The following is a 16,162-nucleotide window of genomic DNA, read 5'->3' as shown; positions in this document are numbered from 1 at the left end:
ACTAGCTAAAATTAGGGACGGCTAGCGCAGATGGCCCTCATGTAGCTTTACGCGAAATTCACAACAGACAAACTAATTTTTCTAAAATTAAATTTGAAATACACGAAACTCGTGTTTAGTGTCATTTCCACGTCACTGAGTTGTACACTAGGTTCTGTACTATTTTCGTATCAGAAGAGTTTAGTTGCGGCTACGTGACCAACTCAGCCTCATCATTACCACTCATTATATAAGCAGTTCTTCAACGTCAATATATATGTTTATTTTAATATAACACAATACTACCAACGATGTCGTAATATAATAGTTAATTAGTGCAAAGCTACGTGCTAGGCTATATCTGCACTCTGTCCACCACGGGGAATCGAACCCCGAACTGTAATGTTGTCAGTCCGTAAAACTTATTATTTAATTTCGGAAGTGCATATTGGGGCCTAGAAGACATTTTTCTTTGTGTTTGTTTGTTTGTTTGAAGTTAAGCACAAAGCTACACAATGGGATATCTGTACTCTGCCCACCACGGGCATCGAAACCCGGTTTCTAGCGTTGTAACTTCGCAGACATACCGCTGTGCTACTGGGGGATTTTCTTTGTGTTTCAATGGAACGCTCCTGAAGAAGCTGTAAAGAAAAATGTTGAGTGTCCAATGAAAGAAAAATAACAAATTTGTTGTTATAAGGTCGTTTATTTCATGTATTAAAAGTCCGTAAATTTAAGGCTGACGATAGTAATGCCAGAATGAAATATAATGTTTAATTCATTTGCAAAACAATTTGTAAAATTTGCGTAATGTTTATTTTTACAGATTTCTGAATGTCACGTAAATTTTGTGGGTCTAAAAATAGAAATATGTAAAACAACAACATAAAAAAATTCCGTTTATACCGTGAATTATCATCGTGGAGCTGTGTTTGTCAGTGCCAGCATGATTGGTGGCTGTGCACGTGTACAGTCCTCTGTGGTTAGGCTTCACAGATTTGAACAAGATAGTAGAAGAATAGTCCGCTAGGACGTGCACTTTCAGGTCTTCGGATTCCATCAGCAGATGCCCGTTTTTCAACCATTTCATTTTAATTGGCGGATCACCTTTAATTACAGTGCAGGAGATGCTCAGCCGCTGGTTGATGTGGACGGATTGGGGGAAATGAAATGGCTCTATTTGTGGCTTGACTGTGGAAAAAAAAATTATTAGCAACAAAATAAGTTACCTATGGAGACTTATGACTTGATGATAAATATATATATGTTGAAATATGGGATACACACATAAAAAACAACAACATTTAATCAATTTAAAGTAAATAGAAAAAACGCCTTTCATATCGTTCAAATTAGAATTAGAATTAAAACTGTAAATAACTTTTCCTGATTAACACACACACGTATATATATATATATATATTAATGAAATAAGTGTTTTTATAATTTTATTAAACTTTAATTTTTAAAAACTTTAATATTTTGCTCAACTTGGGACACAGAGGATTAAGTAATGTTACATAATATGAACACAGACTACAAGAACAATCAACAAGTAAATGATAAATACATGGAGTTGTATTAGCCACCTTACTTTACTAGCGACTACAGGCATCGGTTTTCAACAATATTTTAAAAGAGCCTCAAGATATTAAGATGGACCAACAAGTAAATGATAAATACATGGTATAGTATTAGCCACCTTACTTTACTGGCGACTACAGCCATCGATTTTCAACAATATTTTAAAAGAGCCTCAAGATATTAAAATGGACCAATTTTTTATGTTACGCTTTTTTAATACATATAGGAATAAATAAAAACTTACTGCGTATGAAAATAGCTACACTGCCTTCTGCAGTATTTCCTTCTTTATTACTAGCTCTGCAGGTGTACAAACCCTCGTCACCAGGACGTGTCATTGCTTCGATTACGAGAGTTCCGTTCGAGTAGACGGTCTGACGACGATGGTCTGGTAGTCTTACGCCATCTGAATGAAAAAGTATTAGCAGATATTAAAGCTGTGAACTTCAAAGAATGTATAAGCTTCATTCTGTAACAAAATATATTGGAAATGGTGTATTTTTTAAAGGTTTATTATGAATGACTCAGGAATAGAGACTACAGACTCAATTAGAGATACAAAGTAAATACAGGGCAAGTAAAAGTCTTATTTCTATGAACGACCTAAAAGTAATTACGAAAGAACGAAGACGTATCGTGTGTTTTTTAGGAATGATTTAAGGTACATCGTGCCCCCTAGTAGCACAACGGTATGTCTGCGGACTTACAACGCTAGAATCCGGGTTTCGATACCCGTGGTGGGCAGAGCACAGATAGCCCATTGTGTAGCTTTGTGCTTAATTACAAATAAACAATAAGGTACATCGTACAAGAAAAAAACTTACATGATTTACTATAATTGAGTCAGAGGTACAAAGTAAACAAAATATATATATATAGGAATTTGTAATGAAAGATTTAAATGTGAAATATAAAGCAATTAAATGTAGGAGGCTTATTATAGATGGCTGAGTAATATAAGATAATAGTTAGACTTTCGAACGAATAGGCTTAATTGCGCATTTAACATTTAATTGCAAGGTAGCACTAATTCCAACAAAAGAGGAAACCACGTGCATTAAAGAACATGGATTGTTCAGACGGTTTTCAGTAGACATGTAAGCCAAATATCAATAAGAAAATAACAGCAGTTTAAGTTATTCCAGAAAAAGCAAAGCCAAGAATAAAGTACCCTATAGAAAAAGTATAGGAGGTCTCACACCGCTAAAAACTGGGTTTCGATACCCGAGGTAGGCACAACACAGATAGCCCATTCTGTAGCTTTGTGCTTTACAACAAACAAAGAAATAAAAAGTATATTAAGAAGTAACCTTAGCTGGTAACCTTTCTGTTTGACCCGGCATGGCCAGGTGGTTAGGGCACTCGATTTGCCATTTTCCGGTCGCAGGTTCGAATCCCCGTCACACCCTTTCAGCCGTGGGGGCGTTATAAAGTGACGGTCAATCCCACTGTTCGTTGGTAAAAGAGTAGCCCAAGAGTTGGCGATGGGTGGTGATGGCTAGCTGCCTTCCCTCTAGTCTTACACTGCTAAATTAGGGACGGCTAGCGCAGATAGCCCTCGTGTAGCTTTGCGCGAAATCCATAACAAACAATTTTTCTATTTGATCACTTCAGCTTTTATAAGTAAAAAGGTAACTTACGTTTATGAAGAATGTGGTTCATACTAAACATATACATGCGTATAAATGTTCTGTGATGTTAATCACAATCGTAAGGGGAATGTTCTAAAAACTTATTTGTCTAGATCTGAAATTATTACAAAGTCATGTACATTATTCCTGTTATTTATAAAGCAGCACCAATTATTTGCCTAGGAATAATAACCTATCTCATTCTGGATTCTTATAATGCAACATCATTGTATTTACGACTGGATGTATTTGAAATCGCGAAATTGCATTATTCATTTGGTTAGATAAAATAACATATATTCTAGAGGTGAAACGGTGGTTTGTTTGTTTGTAGTTAAGCATAAAGCTGAACAATGGGCTATCTGCGCTCTGCCCACCACAGGTATCAAAACCCGGATTCTAGCGTTGTAAGTCCGCAGACATACGGCGGTAAAGTAAGATTGTTTTTTTCAAGATTAACTATTTATGTAGGCGTTTAAAAAAAAAACAATGTTTTTATTTTATCTGTGGCCATAATGGGCCGGTTTAGAATAATGCGCGTGAAATTGACGTCTCTGATCATCTTCTCTCACGAGAGAGCAAGTCATGATGTCAAACTTGCTTTGAGCGTTACAAAACGGAAATGTTCAGCTGATCACTTTGATAAACACGTTTCCTGAACCAACTCGTAAGTCCCCTCAACGTGATGATAACGCACTTTATGAGCCATTGGTTCCAGTACTTTACAAATTCCTCAGTAGTGCACAAAGAAAAGAAAGAAAATCACAACGTGGAAACTATCTCTAGATTAAACTTTTCCATCTCTTTGTTTAACGGCTGTATTTTTAGATTAAACTTTTCCATCTCTTTGTTTAACGGCTGTATTTTTAGATTAAACTTTTCCATCTCTTTGTTTAACGGCTGTATTTTTAGATTAAACTTTTCCATCTCTTTGTTTAACGACTGCATTTTTAGATTAAACTTTTCCATTTCTTTGTTTAACGGCTGTATTTTTAGATTAAACTTTTCAATCTCTTTGTTTAACGCTGTATCTCTAGATTAAACTTTTCCATCTCTTTGTTTAACGGCTGTATTTTTAGATTAAACTTTTCATTCTCTTTGTTTAACGGCTGTATTTTTTAGCCATCTTAGAGCATTGTGTTTATTATGAATGTTTGACCAAAGTTTATACATCTTTTTCCCAACACCGATGTCAACGTTGACGAATTATCTACGAGAATAAAACGTGGTTAAATATTTTGAAAATACTGAAAATAAAAATATAATGGGGACTTTCAAAAACAACAACCTCTTTCCCAAGTGATAGCATTGATCGGGTAACCACCAACTGGACATGTCAGAAGTAGCTTCTCTCCAGCAACAACGGTCAAGTTCTTCATAGGACGGATGAAGGGAGGTCCTGGAACTGTCAAGCGTCCACTGTGACGCACTAGTCCAGCTGCATTGCTAGCCCGACATTCGTAGTTTCCACCATGTTGAACCCTAGTTTCTGAGATATTCATGTAACTGACTACGGTGTTATGTCGAGTGACGTAGTCTCCAAGACGGAAGCCGAGGTTTTCGGGAATTGGTAAACCGTCCAGAGTCCAGGTGACCTGTGGTAGTGGACTTCCGGAAGCCACACACTTCAGCGACGTTTGTTGCCCTGGGATAGTAGTATGTGTTTCAAACTTTTCGAGAAAGACGGGAGGATTATCTGAAAAAACAAGAGATAAAAGTCAAATATTTGTAATTTAATATATTTGAAAAATTCAATTTCAAAAATCACCGGTTAGAAAGCAAAGTTAACTCGTTTGACAGTTGTGAACAGCCCCCCCCCCCAGTGGCACAGCGGTATGTCTGCGGACTTACAACGTTAGAAACCGAGTTTCGATACTTGTGGAGGGCAGAGCACAGATAGCCCATTGTGTAGCTTTGTGCTTAATTACAAACAAAGTTGTGAACAATATTGATGTAGCTAAACAGTTTTCCAGAGAGGGAAAATAATGAAAGGATCGCAATTTTTTTTTATAATAACTCTCTTTTTTTTAAGTCGTGCCGAACTAGTTTATATTTCTCATATGGTGTAAGTCAATTCTTGAGAATAATGGAATTTTTTTTAAGGGTGACGTTTTCAATTTACCTTGAATTGAACAGAATACTGTCGTGGGCAAATATCGCTCGAAAACATTTGATTTTTGTTGACTCAGTATTCTTAGGATTAGGATGCTTGAGTAGAAGAAATCATTTTACTGAATTACATTGAAGAAGTGCAATGGTAAGCACAAGGAAAATACAACTGGAAATTTTTAAATTATTTCCACTGACGAATCTTATAAAGCTCATAATCAAGGAAAAAAAACAATAATAACTGTCACTGGGATCCTACTAGCGACAAGGAGCGCCAATATATTTCACATTTTGACTACTGTAGCTTAACAAGCATTGTGTAATTCAGGATAGCACCACTGTTAACTGCCTTATTAACATAGCTGGAATAAATCGTTTTACTTTATTAAAAATTATGTAAATTTCATGTCATTCAGGCGTAACACCTTCATATCTGCTGCACCTATCTTATGTTAAAACTTGAAACGTTTGTACTTCTGACTATACCGGGCTGCACCAATCTTATGTTTAAACTTGAAACGTTTGTACTTCTGACTATACCGGGCGTAACACTTTCAATCTGCTGCACAATCTTATGTTTAAACTTGAAACGTTTGTACTTCTGACCATACCGGGCGTAACACCTTCATATCTGCTGCACCAATCTTATGTTTAAACTTGAAACGTTTGTACTTCTGACCATACCGGGCGTAATCTAATGGTTAGCGTGCTCGGACTGTGAATCCGAGGGTTCATGTTTTCACACACAAAAAAACGCTCTGTGCCTCATGTGTGCTACAAGAACAATTATTTAAATCCCATTATTCGGTCGGGTAAGACTAGCCCAAGAATTGGCGGTGGGCGCTGTTGACTGGCTGCCTTTTCTGTAGCTTATCGGTTCAAAATTAAAAACGACTCTTCACAGATGTGTAGCTTTTGCGCGAAAAGTATAAGAAAGCAAGTTTTTGATCGATACAAGTGCTTCTTTTATTCGCGGTGGTAAAAAAAAGGTGTTGTTGCTGCTAGGTAAAATGTTATGGTAGTTGCTTTAACAGACAAAGTTTTTAATTTCTGTAGTGGATATTGGTGTATAGAAGGCATATTAATACTAGAAATAAACGACCTTTTTATAACACCAAAATGTTGTTTTTATTTAGTTAGACACTCAAATCCCGATTAAAGTTATAGAACGACCAGGTACAACAATAAAAAAACAATCTTCAAAATCTCAGTACACTGCCTTACAATGTAATAAAGCCAACCTTCACAATCTCAGTACACTGCCTTACAATGTAATAAAGCCAACCTTCACAATCTCAGTACACTGCCTTACAATGTAATAAAGCCAACCTTCACAATTTCAGTACACTGCCTTACAATGTAATAAAGCCAACCTTCACAATTTCAGTACACTGCCTTACAATGTAATAAAGTCAACCTTCACAATCTCAGTACACTGCCTTACAATGTAATAAAGCCAACCTTCACAATTCCAGTACACTGCCTTACAATGTAATAAAGCCAACCTTCACAATTTCAGTACACTGCCTTACAATGTAATAAATCCAACCTTCACAATTTCAGTACACTGCCTTACAATGTAATAAAGCCAACCTTCACAATTTCAGTACACTGCCTTACAATGTAATAAAGCCAACTGTCTTACAAAACCTTGTTTGTAATCTAAAGATGAATGTCTTTACCAGCTTACATGTAAAATCTGCCATCATACATAGGAGAAACCAGAAGAACCTTACATACAAGGATAAGAGAACATGCGGACTCTCTTTATAAACAACAACATGAAAGAAGGTCAGTTGCAGATCATATTTTAACTAATCATGGACAAGTTACACGTGACTTGAAACCACCAATCTCCGTACATATCCTCACCAAAGGCACCAAGTACACTGACAGAAAATTCAAAGAAACTCTTCTTATCAAATAACTACAACCACAGATGAACAGGGACAAAGGATGGCGCCTATAATTTTAATTATCATATTTTTTAACCTATAATTTTGTTATTATTTTACTTTGTAACCTTCACAGAACTTTTGTTCATAACAGGTTGCAGTTAATTATTTCAACGATACTTTTCTTTCAACAATAAGCTTTAGTACTTAATATGCCAAAAGCACATTATAAACTTAATATGCTAGAGCACATTATAGATTCTATTATAATTTATCATTTAAACCATTTGAAGTTCTGTACTGTCAGTTTCGGTTTGTGTTATAGTGAACATCCCTGAATAAACTGTAAGGCAAAACGTTGAGTGTCTAATTAAATAAAAACAACATTTTGGTAATATAAAAAAGTCGTTTATTTCTAGACAAAGTTTGTATAGAATCATTACACTTATCAACTATCCATTACTAAGAAATAGACATTTAGCCGGCAAATTAACTTAAGCATAAACTTCCTCCAATGAGAAAGAAAAACGTCTGATATTTGGCGAAAACTTGTGATCTGGTAAATTGTAATTTGTGCAAATTGGGAATTTGTGGTTTAATGATTTCACGAACATGCTTTTGGCACGAGAAGTAATTAATACTGAATAAAATATATTCAGGTTATATTAAAAGGTTTACCTTAAAATATCAGTAGTCTGCAATACAGGAAAATATTAAGTTTAAAAGGCCCATATTTCTATATCTGTGCAACTTAATAAATGTTCTCTATCAGCAAAAACCGTCATTCAGCGATTGCAATTCCATTCATATTGTTGTTTCTATGTCGCTAATCTAATAGTTAGTATTGTTGCTTAACCGAATAAATGTAAATGAATTTGTGTTAGCAGAACATGTGGCGGAAACATGTGATGTTATAGACTGGAATAACACTAGGTTGATAAGTCAACATATCATATTATAGACTGGAGTAACACTAAGTTGATAAAACAGGTAGAATCCAAAATTAAATTAAATATCAGTGAAACTCTTGAAATCGAAAAACAGTAACAACAGAGATAGCGTATTAAACTAGGAAGGTGGCCCAGGTCTAGAAGTAATGAAGTACTGGACAGATGTTTTGTAACTCTGGGTAGTTTAAGCCTAGATGGCGTTATTGGTATGCCAATGATTATGTGGGTATATATGTCCTAATCATACTTCAACCATTACTCCTGAAGATGGTGTCATGGAACACTGAAACATGTGTAGAGTCTTTTAAGGGCAAGTCCATGTTTTAATAACTATTTATTGTGTAGTGATTTTAACGTTGTATTTCTTTTTATTATATACATAAAACTTTTGCATTCAATTGGTGCAATGGGGATTGAATTTCCTTATGCAAATTACGTATGAATTCGTACGGTCGCAGAAAAGTGTATAGTGGTGCACAGCTTTGATTTTTTAGTGGATTTTGGTTCCAACCATGATTAATGGACACAACAATGGAATTTCCTTGTTTACAAAATACTCCTCACTCATTGATCTACCCTAATCGGTCACAAAAGAAGCAGTACAGCATTTTATAGCCACCTGGTGGGAAAAGTGTAGAAACGATTTACGGAAATGGCTCGGTTTAGACGATGAATGTCATGATATTTCAGTTTCTAATACCCAGTTGAAGTCTGTGGGGTGCATTGATATTCCCTCAGACGTAGGATATCATACTACTTGCTATTCTTGATTCATTGACAAAAAGTTATTCGAATTGAATTAGAAAATGTGTTCCAAACGTTCACAGGAGAGCATGCTTGGGGTAGAGGAGGGTGGACATCACGAAGACGTTCATCACTCAACATCGCCATCTCCAAGGAAGAAACTACGGTCCAGACTTGCCATTCGATGTCATACCCTATCCCCACCGCTCCTAGCCATCTGTATCATTTGTGTGAAAGTGAATCCTTTCATTAAGAAACAACAACAACATAATACAGCAAAGGATGTGTTGGTTCAAACCCAGATTCTCGGTGCAAGTGCAACAGTTGTGACGTGACTTTTATTATTGCTGTTAAGAGAGTAGTTTCATATTTTTCTCAACTGTTTACTCATGTTTAACTACTTTCAAATAATGTTACTTTGTGAAAGAAGTTTCAATATTTAAACAATTTATTCATCAATCAAATATCAAAACGACTATATTTGTTCCAGGTCTGATGAAATATTTGGTAACCTATACTTACTTACTTACACGTCAATGATACTTCTTGTAAGAGTATTATAAACTCATTAGTCTTTACAATTAAAACTGGTAAATAACTGAATAAAGGTAACGAGTGTAAATATTTATGAATCCAACTCCATTAAATTTCATAGAGTCATCACTGAAAATTAATAAAGTTTGCCCTGATTGGCTCGTGAGACAGATTTCAGTGGCGCCCTCTTCAGTCTGCAGTAATGTGATAGGTATCAAATTGTATCTACAGAGAGCAGTGATGCGCAAACTTTTTTTTTTTGTATGGCGTGCCCCTTTTAAACATTATTTTTGTTGTGCCCTCCGCACCCCATACAGCCCATTTGTCATTTGTCCATGGTAATTGTTGTTACTATATTACTTAACAGCAGTAATATTTGTACGGTAGTTTTTAAAACTCCTTTATTTTTAATTGATATTTTCAGATGTAATTTATATAGTTATAGTTGTGCGCCTCCTTTGGGGAGCGCCCCCACAGTTTGCGCACCTCTGACATGGAGTACTTGTGATGTAGTTTATATGTACCAAGTTTTAGCCAAATAGCTTTAATAATGACTGAGTTTACAAGTCTAAAGTATAACGAAATGCATAATTATTATGAAAATTACACTTTCCTTTTTCGTTTCTATAAAAATTGTGATTAGTGGGTTTACTGAGAAGAAAATTATAGAATTTGTAGTCAGTATATATATATATATGTGTGTGTGTATATACATATGTGTGTGTATATATATATATATATGTGTGTGTGTATATATGTATATATATATGTGTGTGTATATATATATATGTGTGTGTGCGTATGTGTATATATATCTGTGTGTATGTATGTATATGTGTGTGTATGTATATATGTGTGCATGTGTATATGTGTGTATGTACATATATATGTGTATGTATGTATATGTGTGTATGTATGTATATATGTGTGCATGTGTATATGTGTGTGTATGTACATATATGTGTGTGTATGTATATATATGTGTGTATGTGTATGTATATATGTATGTATGTGTGTACATATGGATGTGTATGAATGTATCTAAAGTTTTTGCATTAAGCCACAAGTTTAAATAACATGTATTTTAGTCAAGTATCTTATACAATTTAATTAAACATTAATAATTAGGTTAGTTTTTCCATACATTACAAATAATGATGAAGAGAAGTATACGCAGAATATGTTGACCATATAGTTAAATGTTTACTGACTAAATCCACAACATGATATGAAGCTTAACAAACAATACATATATCTTATAAAGGTAGCAGTTACGTTTTTTAAAATAGATAGTAGTTTAGTTTTCTTATTACAGAATCTTCCATTCCGTCCACCCTAAGGAATCGAATCTCGCATTTTAGCGTTGTAAGTTTGTAAACTTACCTCTGACCCATCAGGAGACTTAATAAAAAAATATTACGAGATTTAAAGTTTTAAGTTATAATTAATAACCAGTGATTATTATTTTAAGTTAGAATTAATTAATATACATCGTCTACTTCCATATATAATAATTAAACAATTTATTTTGCTTTTAGCTCCTTAAATTAATTAGTTCTAACTATTAGTGCCCAGTGAATAAATTTTATTTCAAATACTCATATCTTTGGCTAGGAAATTTCCAATAATTTAAATTACTACTGACTAGCAAGGAAATAAATAATGAGAAGCAAGACTTGTTTAATCGACAGGTTGACAGTCTAGCTCAGTTCAAACACCATGTTAAAAATAATAAACACTTCTTTGTTTCAAATATAAACCAATGTCCCAAGTTAAAGTACTTAAAAGTTTAAAAATGTGACTTGTAGATCGTTATAAAGTGGTTAAAAAAACACACATGAAAGGTCTAGTGTTTTCGAAGAGAATTCTGATCTTCGTGGCCCGGCATAGCCAGGTTGTTAGGGCGCTCGACTCACAATCTGAGGGTCGCGGGTTCGAATCCCCGTCACACCAAACATGCTCGCCCTTTCAGCCGTGGGGGCGTTATAATGTGACGGTCAATCCCACTATTCGTTAGTAAAAGAGTAGCCCAAGAGTTGGCAGTGGGTGGTGATGGCTAGCTGCCTTCCCTCTAGTCTTACACTGCTAAATTAGGGACGGCTAGCGCAGATAGCCCTCGTGTAGCTTCGCGCGAAATGCAAAACAAACAAACTGCTCTTCGTTATGAACAAACGTTATGACAAAAGACCGGATACTAATCCTTCACTCGTCACGTGCCATCTATGAATAAGTGAAGCTTAATTTACAAAGGCAGCGCCATCTGCGGTTTAAACGCAAGAATCAAAGAACAAGAACAAAACATACACCAATAAACGTTTCAAAAGTATGATATCCCTGTAAACAAGTCCATTATAGGTAATTTATAAATCCAACGTAGAATAGGTTTTAGGAAATAAAAAAGCAGATATTCAGGAGCATCTCTTAGAATTTGTAAGCCAATCTCGACTCTTATATTCCCTTGTGAAAAGTTTAATACAATCTATAAAGTAACAAATAGCTTATGTTTCATGCCCTCTGGTGATAACTTCCATATACATTAATATATGTATAAAAGGGGTAACAAATAAGAAGACGCATAAGTGGGCGTAAGAGTCTCTCTTTGTATCACGTTACTTCAGTTAATGTTTTTATGAAAATATCTGCGCTTCTTCGACAATGGGGCTCTCGGAATCAAATATAACAGTCTTTAATAAGTTTAGAGGCGAAAACAGAAACACGTTTTAAACTAAATCAGTTCATATACCGGAGTCAGAAACGTTTTCACGAATTGCTACGAAAATTATAGCGAGTATGTTTAATTATTAATTATATCGAATGGTTAAAAAATAGAAAACAAAAAAGAGAATATTTACCTGCAATAACAACCTGGGCCAGTCCTTGGGCTGATTCCACTTCGTTATAAACAAAACACTGGTACATTCCTGCATCATGCCTGGCAACTGAAGAAATAAGAAGCCGGTTATTTTGAAGAATTCGAACTCTGCTATCCGCTTGGACTGGCTCAGCGTTTTTTAGCCACACAAGTGATTTTATTGGATATCCTGACGTATCACAAGTTAATGTTGCAGAAGCTTCGATGTCCACTTCTTGAAATGAAGGAAATATGGAGGCTCGAAGTGTTGCTATTGGAAACACAAAACAAAGTATAGGTTGCAATTTGAAGGTTTTTAATAGCACTTGATAAAACGTGGAAAACATGAGATCACTAAAGAAAATCGTCATTTTGGTCAAAACAGAAAAAAACAACAACAACAAGTTTACTATAGGAATGAGCATATGAGACTAAAGGAATTCTGGGTAAAGCAGATGTTACAAACAAACAACAAACAAATATAAACCTTACTGCTAAAATATAATAAGAAACAAGATAAAACCGATAAATTACAGCAACTGCTTAAGTTTGTTGCTTAAGCGCAGAGCTGCTTATTTATCTGAGCCCACCGCATGGATCAAATCCCCAGTTTTAGCGTTATAAACTCTCAAGTTTACCACTAAGCCACTGGGGGAGGGGGAATGGCTTAAGGTGAATCTATTTTAAAGAAGGTGGGATAAAAAAAGAAAAGAGTGACAGAAGAAGAACTAATTGATTGAACGTAAAAAAATCTTAATTAAACAAAAAAGTTAATTAAACACATAATAGTCGTTGTAAACATAAGTTGGTTGATCTAAACAGATGGAATTATGCGTATAGATACTGCAATTAGATTAAATAAACAGAAAAATAAATATAGATATTTCAAAGCTTGAGCTTGTACAAAAATAACAAATACACGTGTAAGAAGGAATGTTCCCTCTAATTTTTTTTTTAATTCCATGTGCGGAATGAACAAGTTATTAAATAATATATATATATATATATATATATATATTAATCAAAGCCAAAACATAATTTTGAACGAGAAGTAAAGGTCAGGGGTATAATCTAATTTTGACCGAGAACTAGAGGTCATTGGTATAATGTAATTTTGATCGAGAAGTAGAGGTCATTGGTATAATGTAATTTTGACCGAGAAGTAGAGGTCATTGGTATTATGTAATTTTGAACGAAAAGTAGAGGCCATAGGTATTATCTCTTTTTGTGTCTGATATTTACTTTTCTGTATTGTATCTTATGAAAATAGTGTCCTATTCACGTCACCAATAAACTACACATGTATAAGCAGCACCTAGAAACGAACCAGGTAACCAAGTGTGATTGAAAAGACTGAGGAAACAACGAAGAAAATGTGGAGATGCTACATATTGTTTGAGGAAAATAGTCTGATCTTATGTCAAGTTATTTTACATTTTTACTGAGAAATTGTCAAATGTTCTTTACATTACAAAGCTATACAACATCGTAGTCTCCTTCTACGCTTAATTTAGGCATTATTTCCATGCTTGGACGCGCGCGCGCAAACCCACCCACACACGTAATCGTTTGCTTCACAGAAATATGAAATTATAATTAAATATGTAAATGAGTTTGCTTCCCGAGTTTATAAAATCAAATCATAAACGTAGTTGCAAAATTTATAATATATCGCAGTATTGGTATTGCTGGGCTCTGTGTTGCTCGTTTGCTCTACGAACGAAATAGTTTAGCTTTCGTTGTAGTGTTATGATAACCGTTTATCCACTCATAATTCAACTAGTTTTTACAGTTCGGTTGGATATGATACTTGTCAGAAAGATGTCAATGTAGTTCCTAAATTACTTAATAAGTTTACGTATAGAAGTGGCCTATTTAAACGTTAAAAGCCAACATATGAAATCAGTATACATACTGCAGGTGTTCTTATCAATCAGCATCACTGGTGACATTTGGCTACAGTGACACACCAGGAAATTAAAGATTACATATAAGTTATGCCATTTTACGTTGATTGTACATCTATATATATAAACAACAACCTGAAGCTATGTAGCTTACAATCCTTGTATTGATGGACTTTTATATATATAACGCTGCCAATGATATTTGTATTTTTATGTTTGATTAATGGGTTAAGTGATCTCTGAATTTAAAGTAGTGGAAAAATTATTGCGTCACCAACTTTTTTTCTCACTGTTCTTGGTTCCTGTAATTTTTTACGAGATCATGTATGGTGGAAGTGTCAGAACCAGAGTAAAAAAGTTATGGACATTTATTAACAAACCAACCGTGACAAACATATTACAGCAGATGATCAACAACTACTTGGCAAATACGAAAATGTTCTCGGTGTAAGAAAACCTAGATTTAAAATTAACACCACTAACGTAATTGGCAAAAAGTGGTCACAGAGTCTGTTTCTTGTTTTAATACTTGGTTGTGCCCCCTCTGGCCTTGATAACTTTTTGACATCGCCGTGACATAGAGTGAAAGAGGGGGCTGAATATAAGCAGGGGTGAGTTCATGATGCTTCATGTTGATTAGGGCTTCCTGTAGTTCGAAGGTGCTTCTCGGTTTATTCTCTTGCACTTTGATACTTGTTACCGTCCAGCAGTTTTCGATAGGATTTGAGATCTGGGCTGTTGACTGACCATCGTAGTGTCTTGATCCTCTTTCTCCGAAGATATTCCTTCACATGAAGCAATAAAATGAAAGCTAAGATGTGTTTTCGATACACACAGAGAGTCAATATTCTTCTTTATTTTACGTCTACTGCATTAAGTGCACGAAGATTACCAACCTTTTTAGTCTTGTGGCATGGAGTAGAGTCACCTTGGAATGTTCACTGGTCAGTTCCACCGAAATGATCCCTAACTGTTGGCTTTAACTGGGACTCGACCATCTCGATGTACTTTGCGGCACTGAACAGCGCCTTTCATAAAATGCATTCATCCCACACCTTGGCTAGAGATGTATCCCAATATCACTTGACTCTGTGGATGTTACACGGTTATATTTAAACGGGATGTGCATCCCAATATCACTTGACTCTGTGGATGTTTCACGGTTATATTTAAACGGGCTGGATGAAACTCTTCTTCACATCGACATCATACAAAGTACTTCCTATCAGACCCGAGCAGGTTAAACTTTGATTCGTCTGAGAAGATCACTTAGCTCCACATTGCTTCAGTCTATTCAACATGCTCTTTTGGCTCATTTGAGCCTCATCTTGTTGGTTAGAATGGGTTTTTTTGTTTTGGCCATCTTACTGGAAGATCAGCTGAACACAGGCGAGATCGGACGGTGTGCGTTGTGACAGTGATCCCTGAAGTTTCCTGAATTACTTTTTTTACATCTGTGGATTGAAGGTTCATGCGTTTCAGAATACGATTGTCAGCTAGTGTGAAAGCTTTCTTCCCACTCCTTCCCTTCTCCTGGTCCACAAAACGAGTCTCGCTATACGTCTGCCCCCATTGGCTCACAGTATACAGTGTAAATTTAATTATTCTAGCAATCTGACTCGTTGAAAGTCCCTCTTTGCTCAAATAAATGAAGTCTGTTTTTTAGGTGGAGTTAACTCGTAACACTTGGCCATTGTAGCATCACATGCACTTTGTAACAGATAGGCTTCTAAACTGACTCTAGGTAAGAAATTCTATTTATAGATCAAAACTTCTGGTGCAGATACCCTATAAAGCTGCTGATGTAATAATTAGACAGTATTGCATCATCCATGAAACACATTTGCATCCACATGTATTAGACTCTCGAAACATATGATGATTTTGAATGAAAATGTGAACAAATTGGATGATGAAATAAATGTTTCCGCCATTGTATTAGGTCGTAGAAAATTAATGTCGCTTTTTTTAGATGAAC

General features: G+C 35.2%; 1 protein-coding gene across 1 annotated transcript in view; it reads right to left on the bottom strand.

The window, feature by feature from the left end:
• The window catches only part of LOC106467884 (Down syndrome cell adhesion molecule-like protein Dscam2), a 110,180-nt gene that overhangs the window by 54,913 nt on the left and 39,105 nt on the right, over nucleotides 1–16,162 (bottom strand). The window contains exons 7-10 of the mRNA XM_022396096.1: nucleotides 12,279–12,548; nucleotides 4,483–4,890; nucleotides 1,808–1,969; nucleotides 886–1,170 (exon numbers count right to left, since the gene is read on the bottom strand). Coding sequence (XP_022251804.1) covers nucleotides 886–1,170; nucleotides 1,808–1,969; nucleotides 4,483–4,890; nucleotides 12,279–12,548 — 1,125 coding nt within the window. The remainder of the gene's footprint in view (nucleotides 1–885; nucleotides 1,171–1,807; nucleotides 1,970–4,482; nucleotides 4,891–12,278; nucleotides 12,549–16,162) is intronic.

Source organism: Limulus polyphemus, unplaced genomic scaffold, assembly GCF_000517525.1.
Source record: "Limulus polyphemus unplaced genomic scaffold, Limulus_polyphemus-2.1.2 Scaffold2778, whole genome shotgun sequence".
NCBI classification, from domain to species: Eukaryota; Metazoa; Arthropoda; class Merostomata; order Xiphosura; family Limulidae; genus Limulus; species Limulus polyphemus.
Note: the sequence above shows the minus strand (reverse complement) of the source record. Positions and strands in the feature narration are given on the sequence as shown.